Raw genomic sequence first — 10,497 nt, 5'->3', positions numbered from 1 at the left:
TTCAAAATTTAACTCAATTCGGATTTGTAATCACATCACATAAAATGTAACTAGATTACAAACCTGTTTTCAGATTTGAAATACAGTATTACTAGAGGTGGCGCTTGAACATTTTATAATTGTGGGGGTGGGGGGGCAGGAGACTTTGGAAGGGTGGCAAATGAGATCACCAGAGTGGCAGGCCGTTACAGATGAAAGGATTTTAAATTTATGTATGAAATCTGTTCTCTGCATTTGACCTATCCCCCTGGGGGAGCAGTGAGCTGCAGACACAGCCAGGAAGCATGTGCTGGTTCAACTCCCCAACCCATTCATGCTGAGTGTCCAGCAGGGAGGCATCGGGTCCCGTTTTTAGAGATTTGGCCTGGATTTGAACTCACGACCTTCCAGGCACAGGGCGGACACTCTCCCACAGATGTTAAAACGGTGGCTTGTTTGTTTTGCAGAGGAGCTTTTACAAACGAAAAGCTGTAGCAAAGAAAAAAGCTTGTATCGATGATTTCTTAAACTTTGTCAATAATGATATCAGTATTGACTCAAAAATTGGGGGAAGGAGAGGGTGAGCCTTTTGCTAAGGGGAGGGGGGAGACTCCTACCTCCCTTGTCCCCCCTGTAGCTCCGCCCCTGCTGTAATCAGATTTTTTTTTAAACTATAAGTCACACTTTTGGGAGAAATATATTTCAAACAATACAGGAACAAGAACATCATAATAATGTAATAGATGATCATAGATTGAATATATGAATGGTTCACTACCAGAAAACTGATGCTTATTTAGCTTCATGAAACAGGAGGAATCTAGTATATTATATGAATAATTATTCAGGTAAACGGAACTTAAAGAACATGCCAACGATTCAACTAAACTGTTTATATCACTTCAAATCACTAAATCCATTGAATTTTTCCTCCTCTGACGCTTTTGAACCATTTTGTTCAGGGTGGTGTACTGCTACATTCACACTGGTCATGTGACACACATTCAGGAACAGTCTGTTAAAAGAAAATAAGTAGAAATGGCATACAAATCGCAACTAAGTGCAAGTCACACCCCACGGTCATCTGGAAAAAAAAATGCAATGAATGCTCAAAAAAATACGGTGCCATTTTCTGGGACATTTCTGTACATAAAATCTTTCAATCTCTCTAAGTCTGGTTATCACAGAACTGCGCGCGAACAAACACATGCTGGTGCTACTGTAGCTTCAGCTACAACAAAACCAGAAACTGCATGCAATCCTCTCCACAACTGAAGAGTGAATGATGAGACGGAAGCACTTGGTTGGTTTCCTAGGCGAATATCATGATTCACTTTTATTAAAAGCATCATAGCTACAATTCATCATACATGATGTCTCCAAAAAACAAAGGAAAAAAAACACATTTACATGGTATGTCTGTAAACTTCAAGGCTAGATAAGAAATTTGAGGTAATGCTCTTCAGCTTGCTGGCTAAAAGTAACAAAAAGTCCTTTTTTTTTCAAGAAAAGTAGCTAAGTAATAAAGGTACCTGATTACTTTTTACTCTTTAACACCAGTGCATTAACAGGAACAGAGTGAGACGAGACTGATTGCAGTACTTCATAGTCATGGTTACTACAGTTTGTTACGTTTAGTTTTTCATTTCATATGACACTTGTGGCTAATCATCTCGTGTGTGTCGGGAGAGAACATTCAAAAGCTGCCTCGGTTATTGCTGTGTCAGCGTTTGAGAGGAGGACGGCCGCCGTCGTCGCGTCTCCTGCATATGCTGGCTGTGATAGCGAGCGTGAACGAGAGCGGGCCGCAGCGCCTGTTTGAACGTTCTTTCAAATATTTGAACCCCTTGGTTTTTTTTTTCTCAGACACTTGAACTGGCCTTTGGGAAGCGGGGAGGGCGGGGGCAGCAAATCAAGCACCACTCGTGCTTTTCAAGTATCCCAAACTAACGGCCAGAGTCGAACTCTATACTTTAATGTCGATTTTCAACTCTGTGCAGGGGCGGGGGGGGGGGGGGGGTCTCAGTCCTGTTTTTGGCCAGAACTGGTGTCAGTGTGTGTGACTAGAGCAACAGTCTCATCAGAGTAGGTCACCTTGGAGCAGCACTTGGTCTGGAACTACCGGGATGTGAACATTTTTGTGGCAGCGACGGAGGGGGAGGGACCAAAAAAAAAAAACATCTTAAAAACCTGAAATTTCACATCCCTGTGTGGACCAGCGCTCCCATTTCATTCACAAAGTCCTCCAACGGAGGACAGCTGGTTTCAGTAGCATGAAGCGGACCAATCAGAAGGCCTGATTGGCGGCAGACCCGGCCCGCCTATCCACCCCTTACACTGAAAAACCGGCCGTCTCGCGGGGGGAGGATTCGGATGTGGCAGTAGGAAGGAGGTGCGACTGGTTTTCAGTGTGGGACTGGGTTTAACAGTATCGGTTCGGCGGACTCATCGGGAGCACGCGTACTCAAAAAGGAAGAGTTGTTTGCAGGTGGGTGGGGGTCCTCGAAGATACAAGTACACAAAATAAAGGGGCTTAGTGTGTAGTGGTAGACACCTGAACAAGAAATCAAGTACGTGTCCGGATGTGCGAGACAGAAACTGAGCTTCATCTCATCATTTATTTTCCTCATCAGAGTCTACCTGGTCTGATATGTGAGAACTACAAAAAAAAACAAAAAAAAAAACAGCTCAGTCAACTCCATTACCCACAATTCCTTTTGCAGCAGCTTTGTCAGACAGACAGCCGGTTTCGCTGTAATGCCGTTTTATCTTTTGAGAACTGATGTCAGAAAAAGCACGAGACGTGGCGTTTTTCTTGGCTTAATGAGACGCTGCTAACAACAACAAAAAAAAGAGGAGGCAGAAAAATAAAAAGACTCAGGAGCTGAAAGCAGCAATAATAATATAATAATAATAGAAGCACTATTGGAAACTTGTGAAATCCTATCTGAGAGGAAAAGAAAGAACGAATCTTTAAGAAGCAGAGCTGCGAGCGGCGGAGGTTTTCCCTGACTACACTATCAATCAGAGAGATTTAACTTAACACAAACACACCTGTCCTCTCTGACGCAGAGTAAATACACCTGGCCAAACAATAAAGACAGAAGGAAAAATCATAAAAAAACAACAAAATAACAGAATTCATAATAGTTTGGATATTTGTGGAGGCGTGTAAACGTGGTGGGGGGGTTCAGAGGGGAGGAAATGTTCAAGGCCGGTCAGTTTCATGTTCAGTCACTCCTGCCCTACTGTGGAGACTCTGCTGCCTCTTCCTCGTTCTCCTCCTCCTCCTCCTCTCCTTTTTCTTCAAGAGTGGGCCGTTCGGCTTCACCGCTCGTCTCCCCCTCAGCCAAGTCCCTCTGTCCCCCTCCCTGTGCGTCCTCGTCCTCCTCCTCTGCCTCCTCCTCCTCTTCCTCGGCTGCAGCTTTCGCTTCCCCCTTCTTGTCCTCCTCCTCCTCCTCCTCTTCATCCCTTGAGGCGGTCGGGGTCGAGGCGCTGCCGCCCAGCGCTCCAGCCATGGCGCTCTGCAGCTCAGCCAGGGTGGAGGCGGCGGGGAAGCCAGGCAGGCTGAGTCCTCCGAGGCCCGGGGGCAGGAACATGGAGGGGTAGAGGAGACCAGGAGCCATGGTGGAGATGAGGAAAGGGTTGAATGCCAGTGAGTTGGCAGACATGCCGGCAGCAGCCAGCAGGGCGGCGGCATCGCCGTTGATGGAAACATCTGTCGATGAGTCTGCGGCCGGCAGCTTCACCGCTCCGTCGCCGGCTGATTTCTGCATCCCCTCTGAACCACTCTCGCCCTCCATCTTCCTCTTCTTCGTCTTCAGCCCCTCCTCATTTCCCCTGGCCTCTTGCTCATCCTCTAACACCTCATCACCATCATCTTCATCTTTCTCCCCTCTCTTCCTCTTTGCGGTCTCCTCACCGTCAGCTCCCTCTGCCTCCATTGTTCCGTTGCTCGCCACCGCCGTGGTGACGGTGGAGTTTGTTGCCGAGGGGGCAGCGGAGGCCGTCGCCAGGTTTCCGGCGAAGAGCCCACCGAGGCTGAACATGTTCGGGAGGGCAGCCATGTTGGGCAGGCCTCCCATACCTGGCAGCATGAGGGGCAGCATGGAGGCAGCGGCGGCGTTGGCAGCACTCTGCTTGGGGTCGGTGGGAGGAGGGAAGGCCATCAGCCCAGCAGCCAACTGGAGAGACTGGAGGCTCTGGAGAGACGACAAGTCCATCCCTCCAAACAGGCTGTTGAGGAGCAGAGGGTTGATTCCTCCTGCAGACAAAGGCAGACTTAGCACGGAGCAAACACACATTCTGTTCCTGCAGGTGTGTGAGACGCTTCAGGTCACCTGCTGATGAAGCAGCAGACGCCAGTGACGCCTGCGCAGCCTGAGCCGCAGCGGCTGCCTGGGCAGCGGCGGCCGCTTTTGCAATCTCAGATTTGGGTCGTCTGCCCCGTCGGCGCACACCCTCCTCCCTGACGACCGGGCCGGTCAGAAGTCGGTCAAACATGGCTTCAGGGAGGAAACCCTGAAAAGAGGATTTCTGTTAGAAGGAGTTCAAACCACTCGGAGTCCATCGGCCCTAATGGATACAAACCGATTGCTTGACTATCTCTGTCCAATCGGGCGCAATGGAAAACTCAGGGTTTTCCAGCAACCACCTTGGAAGCTCCTTCATTGGTGGAGCCATAGCTCCGCCCATCTACAAAAAGGAAGATAAAAGGTGGTTTAGGAGACTAATTCACTTAAAAATAAACCTTAATCACTTCTCAAACTCGTTTTCACCTTGCGTCCATTTCGTCTGTTCACCACCGGGACCCTCTCATCCCCCGTCAGGGTGTTGATGTCGATTTTGTTTGGGTTTCGACAGCGGTGGCGTTTCTGCTTCGGCTTAGAGAACTGAGACAGCAGCATCTCCTCACTCTTCTGTAGGAAAGCAAAGAAGCAAAAGGAACCGTCAAGTCAAACTGTAGCCGACACCGGCTGATGGAAATGAGGAGCATTTACTGGTGTGAATCCTGGCATGTCCATGTAGGAGGGGTGCTGCCGCAGCCACTCTCCGAGGTCTTTGTTGGAGATCGCCGTCTCCTCTTCCTCCATGCTGCCTGACGCCAGCGATCGGGCGCTGGGGCTCTGCTCGGGGACACTGTGGCCCCTGTGGGGGTGGGCGACTTCCTGAACCGAATCCAAAGCCGCAACCTTCTTTTCATCCACATCCTCCTGCACACATAGGACAATGTTAGCGCGAGAGCTGGAGATGACACCTGCTGTCAGGATAACTCAGCTACACACCCCCCCTCCGGTCCTCTTGTTCCCCATGAACAGCAGCTCCAGGCCCTCCACATTTTTCCTGCGGCCTCGCCTCCTCCTTATCATGGGCAGGTCGGCCTCCAGCGAACCATTGGCTCGGTGTCCAGAGGACGGCACTTGCTGCTGCAGCAGCTCCATCTGAGCCTTCAGGGAGGGGTTCGTCAGAGTATTGGGGAAGCCAGAAAACGACGGAGAGGCCTTGTGGTGATGGTGCACCCCCTGAAGTGAAGGGAACCTTTCAGTAAATCAAACATGCAAAGCCTCTTTCATGCAGACGCTTCTGCGGCGCATAAAAAGTGTACGGTTCCACAGAGAACAGCAGTGAAGACGCCTTAGAGGCGTCTTCACTGCTGTTCTCTGTGGAACTGCACACTTTTTACGCCGTGCATAAAACAAATTTGTTTAAACCGACAGATTCCTGTTTGCACCTGCTATGGTAATCACAGACATCAAAAGACCTCAGAAGTTCTCCTACAGTGTGGAAGTTGAGGTTCCTGAGCTTTTCTTTCCCATCATGCAGGTGGTGTTGATGCAGCCTCAGGACAGGTAAAACACACCCAAAGGACTGCTCTCTCTCATTCATAATTATAATATAAGTCAGCAGATGAAAAAGCTTGAAGGTTTGACGTGGAAGCTTCAACAGCAGCTCATCTGAGCTGGCATCGGGCTCACAACTGTTTGGCTGGAAAGCTCCAATGTTGGTGACCCTTTTTGTTGCACCGATAATGCCAGGTTGGGTGTGTGAGAGGCTGTAAGCCGGTGGGAGGGCCCCTAAACAGTCCCGCCCACAACTCAAAGGGCGAATTTGTTAAATACTGCCTCTCTGCAGAAACTGTCAGACTGTTTTTTGTTTGTTTTTTACATTTTGGCTAAAAACTGAATGATTATGATAAAAATACCACTGGGAATGCTTTTCCAAAAGGTTAAAAGATGACTGGAGTGGGAGTTTTAAGTGAGCACCTTGGTGAGGTCTATCGCTTGGTTCTGGGACTCGGCGGCAGCGTGGCTCTCCCTGAGCTGAGCCACCATCTCCATCAGGTTTCTCCTTTTGGCTGCCCTCTCCGCTTCAATCTCAATCTTTCTCCTCCTCCTCCTCCTCTGACGAGGCACCGTCAGGCTTAGAGCGTCCTCCTGCAACGTCAGGTCAAAAGTTACTTCTGGGAGGGGTAAAGACAGCCAAAGGGTTCAACGCAGGCCGATTGGCGAGCGTTCAGGTAAAAACTATGAGGATGGCACAATCGCTCACATGAATCTGCGGTGACGCCCTGTCTTCACTGCCGCTGTACGGCGTATGGATGCCAGCCATCGTCAGCTCCACCAGGCTCCGCCTCTGCAACGGACTCTCCGTCACCATGGATACAGCTGCTGTGGTTGCCGTGGAGCCGTGACCTGGAATGAGGTTGCTGGGGAAGTCAAAGACGTGGCGTCTGTTGACAGGCCACTTCCCCTTCAGGACCGCCTCGCAGATGTTGTCCATCCTGTTGATCATCACTCGATCCTGAGAGGTCAGCAGTGGAGAGAGGTGGCGGATTATTGGGCCAGCACTTCTCAATATAAGTTTACCTCAACTCCATGTAGTTCCTAAAAGTATAAATTCTACAAAAACATTCTTAAATCTATTATAATTCCTCAAAGGTGCTTAAAAACAACTACTAAAGTAAAACTGATAATTCAATCTGTGGATGTAAAGTTTAAACAGCTGATAATATTTCTCAGCTACATTTATTGAAATTCACCGACAGGCCCAAACTTAGTGTCCACTCAAGCTATGTTCACAAAGCCTTTGGCAATGTGCGCTTACAGGAAAAATCTATATAAACAAGTGTAAATGCGAATTTTGGACTCTTGTGTAGCTATGGAAGTTTTCACTCACTTTAGGCCAAAAGGAGAAAGCATAGGCACGGTCCTGCAGAGCCTGCAGTGCAGAGGTTTCTGCCAGGTCGTCGGGGCAAAACCCATCTCTGGTCTCATCCCGAGCAGACATGCTCAGAGACGCGATGCTCTCCTCATCAAAGTTCTTCTGCTCTGACACGGCGCTCACTGTACGGAGAGAAAGAAGATGCATTAAAGCCTACAGAGCATACGAGCTCATGCCTTTCTCTCCAGAAGAAAACCCCCTTCTGTGTGGAAATCAAGCAGAACAAAGTCACTTATTCTGTTGAGATACCTTCAGCTTGCGAGGACTTCTCGGATTTGTCGTCATCATCCAGCCTCTCCTCTTCCTCCTCCTCCTCCTCTGGGCTTCTTTCTGTGTCAGCTGACTTTGGTGTTTTGGGGTTCTCCGGGTTATCCCTGTCTTCTTCTTCCTCGTCAGTCGTTTTGTGGACCAGCTCTACTTTACCAGCGGTGGCTGCATCTTCTAGGACCTCAGAGCTGGTGTCCTTCTGTTTTCCGTCTTCAGGCATCAGGGTTTCGACCGTTAAATCTTTTTCTGATTTGAAGGCTTCCTCTTCTTCACTGCGTTCCTCTCTATGCGCTTCCGCCTCCTGGTTTTCCACCTTCAGCTGGGTCTCTTCGGTCTTGACCTCCTTCATTGGTGAACCGAGTGTCTCGTCTTTCATTTCATGGACTTCTCCCCGATTTCCCTCCAGATCACAGCAGGTTTCTGTCTTGATGCATGAAATGCTGTCGACGTCTTCTCCTTCAGTTTTGATATTCATTTCCATCTCTGCCCTCTCTTCATCCATGTTCACGTCTTTCCCCTCCATCTCCCCCTCTTTAGCGGCAGCTTCAGCAGCAGCTGCAGCGCTCGCCAGTTCTGCGGGGGTCAGAAGAGGAGCAGAAGCTGCTTCCGTGCCAGCTTTGGCAAGTTCTCCCTGAGCTCCGACGCTAGCACCAGCCCCTCGCTGACTGGTATAGCGCTGGTGGGCCTCCAGGAAAGCCAGCGAAGGGTCATTTAAGATGTGATAATCAGTGCGGCTCACACCGTGCTTAGAGGCTCCCACTAGAAGGTCCCGGTCGTGGCGGCCACACTCCCACCACTCTGGGAGGTCTTGGGAGGGCTGGCAGAGCTTGAGGCGCTCTGCGAGCAGCGGGTGAGGCAGAACCTGCTCTCTGATGCGGCGCAGCAGCTCGATGCGGTACAGGGTGCGGGAGGCCCGCTCCTCTGTGATGGGGTCGATGATCAGGGTGGGGTCTGGAAGTTCTGAAAATTGAGGAAACAGCAAAGTTATTTCTCAGATCATCAAAGCGACTTCCTGGAGTAGGGCTCTCGCCATCTGTTCCAGAAAAAAACGAGAATATTATTGACATCTGAGATTGCTGATTTGTGATCTTTATAAATAGTATTATATAAAGATGCTCTTCAAGGAATGTAATATCACTAAAACTGGAGAATGGAGCTGGATTTTAGGTACATATACTAAACAAACCAAATGCGCTACTGTCACAGGAAGTGAATAAATCTTCAAAGTAAAGGTTCTCATAGTCAAAGTAAAGCCATACGTTGTTTGTATTAGATTAAAAAAAGAGACTGGAGTTCAGTTTATTGAGATAAGTTCTAAAATGACAATTTTGTTTTAAATGTAGTCAAAAATTTGAATAAAAAAAATACAATAAAAATGAAATTAAGATTATTATGAAAATCTGTACAGCAATTATATGACGTCCTGAGTATCTGCTATCATGGTGGAGAACCCGTACCAGAGTGCGTCTATTGGAAAAACACGTGTCCGTTTAGATTGTTTACAGCTGAAAAAGACCAGGAAGTTGACAGAAAACCTTTATGTGACATTGTCTGTGACAAATATTTCCTCCTTTTTCGAAATCTTGTGATTTATCAGTTATGTATTGTTGTTTCTGATCTAAATAAAATGTCTAATTGATTGTGATTAAATATATAGTTATTTTCATGCATCCAGTGAAAAGCAGCCATATTAGAAAGTATGGTCGAGGTTCAATCTGTGACACGATTTCAACATGAATCGCCACCCAACGACCCCTCGCCTTATGGAGGAGATGCAGCCATTTTACCTGCTTCATTTTTGATCTGCATCCTGCACACGCGCTTGCACATGGCGATGAAGGAGTAGTAATATTTCTCCAAGCTCTCGTCCGTTTTCTTGTCGAGTCGAGCGAAAGCCCTAAACTGCGTCCAGTCGAACTTCTGCCTCTGGGTGTCAAAGACGACCCCAAAGGTGGAAATAACGCGGTAGAAATCTGCCTCCTCGCGCCGCGTCCATCTGCAAAATAAAAAAACGGTTTGTTTGTTTTAGTCCATTTACTAAACCCACCAAACGATCATTTGTTGAATGTTACTCCACCTTTGTCGTCTCTCTTTGTAGTACATGGCTCCATCAGTCATCAGGGAGCTGGTGGTCATCACTGGGGAAGCTTCTGCCAGGAACTGAGCACCTTTGGCAAAGTATGCACCTCCCTTAGCCAAATACGGCCCTCCTTCTGTTATGAACACCCCCGCGCCATCTTGGATGTAAGATGTTGCGGCTCCACCGGCTTCAGGAACCAGGGCAATGGAAGGCAGGAACTCCCTGCGTCGTCGACGGCGACCATCGGGCCGGCTGAGCGCCTCCTGGCGGAGCTGCTCTCTCCGGTTGGAGCGCTGGTAAGCCGTGATCAGACGGCGCAGGCGGGCTGTCAGAGCGGAGGCCGCTGGCCAGTAGAGTCGCTCATTGGAGCCAGAAGCCCCGCCCACAGAAGGTTGACCATTTTCTCCTGATTTAACTGTAGTGATGGAAAACGATAGTGATGACTCTGCACATTGAAAAGCCAACTCCAACATCTTCATTTGGATTTCTCTGTGGAACAAGTGTCATCATTTGATAAGAGTTTGCTTCCACACCCACCTTCAGCCTCCCCCTCCACCATGTCATCCAGTGGAGAGTTGGTAAAGTCATCCATGTCATCTTTGAAAGGCATTCGGAGCGGCTTGTACTCTGGATCCTCATCCTCACTGGAGAATTCAAAGAACGAGCAGATATGTTCTTATGCCCACTTTAAGAATCGAATCATCGTTGACGAACATCAACATCAAGTATAAGGTGTAATGACTGATCGACTTAATCGATCAGTCGATTTATATCATGTTAAATAAAACTAAATTTATTTCAAAATGAAATGAATCGATTATAATCGATGTTGGACCGACCATCACAGAGGACAACACACACATGATTGTAGCAAGAAATGATCAAGCCGTCACCGATGGGTGGACACTTGGAATTTTGCAAAAATGTGACCATACAGTGTGGTATAATGC

At 48.3% G+C, this 10,497-nt stretch overlaps 1 protein-coding gene across 5 annotated transcripts in view; it reads right to left on the bottom strand.

The window, feature by feature from the left end:
- Positions 1–1,283: 1,283 nt before the first annotated feature.
- chd7 (chromodomain helicase DNA binding protein 7) overlaps positions 1,284–10,497 on the bottom strand; it is an 84,024-nt gene continuing 74,810 nt past the window's right edge. For all 5 annotated transcript variants that reach the window (XM_023965274.2, XM_078934486.1, XM_078934485.1 and 2 more), the window contains exons 29-41: positions 10,085–10,191; positions 9,545–9,962; positions 9,255–9,463; positions 7,450–8,427; positions 7,156–7,322; positions 6,529–6,780; positions 6,243–6,413; positions 5,265–5,501; positions 4,980–5,192; positions 4,758–4,898; positions 4,570–4,674; positions 4,320–4,500; positions 1,284–4,243 (exon numbers count right to left, since the gene is read on the bottom strand). In XM_023965274.2, the coding sequence (XP_023821042.1) occupies positions 3,225–4,243; positions 4,320–4,500; positions 4,570–4,674; positions 4,758–4,898; positions 4,980–5,192; positions 5,265–5,501; positions 6,243–6,413; positions 6,529–6,780; positions 7,156–7,322; positions 7,450–8,427; positions 9,255–9,463; positions 9,545–9,962; positions 10,085–10,191 (4,198 nt within the window). In that variant the 3' untranslated portion in view covers positions 1,284–3,224. The remainder of the gene's footprint in view (positions 4,244–4,319; positions 4,501–4,569; positions 4,675–4,757; positions 4,899–4,979; positions 5,193–5,264; positions 5,502–6,242; positions 6,414–6,528; positions 6,781–7,155; positions 7,323–7,449; positions 8,428–9,254; positions 9,464–9,544; positions 9,963–10,084; positions 10,192–10,497) is intronic.

The sequence above is a fragment of the Oryzias latipes genome, chromosome 17 (genome assembly GCF_053564925.1).
Source record: "Oryzias latipes strain Hd-rR chromosome 17, Olatipes_Hd-rR_3.1".
In the NCBI taxonomy this organism is placed as follows: Eukaryota; Metazoa; Chordata; class Actinopteri; order Beloniformes; family Adrianichthyidae; genus Oryzias; species Oryzias latipes.
This window is presented reverse-complemented; position numbering and strand designations above follow the sequence as displayed.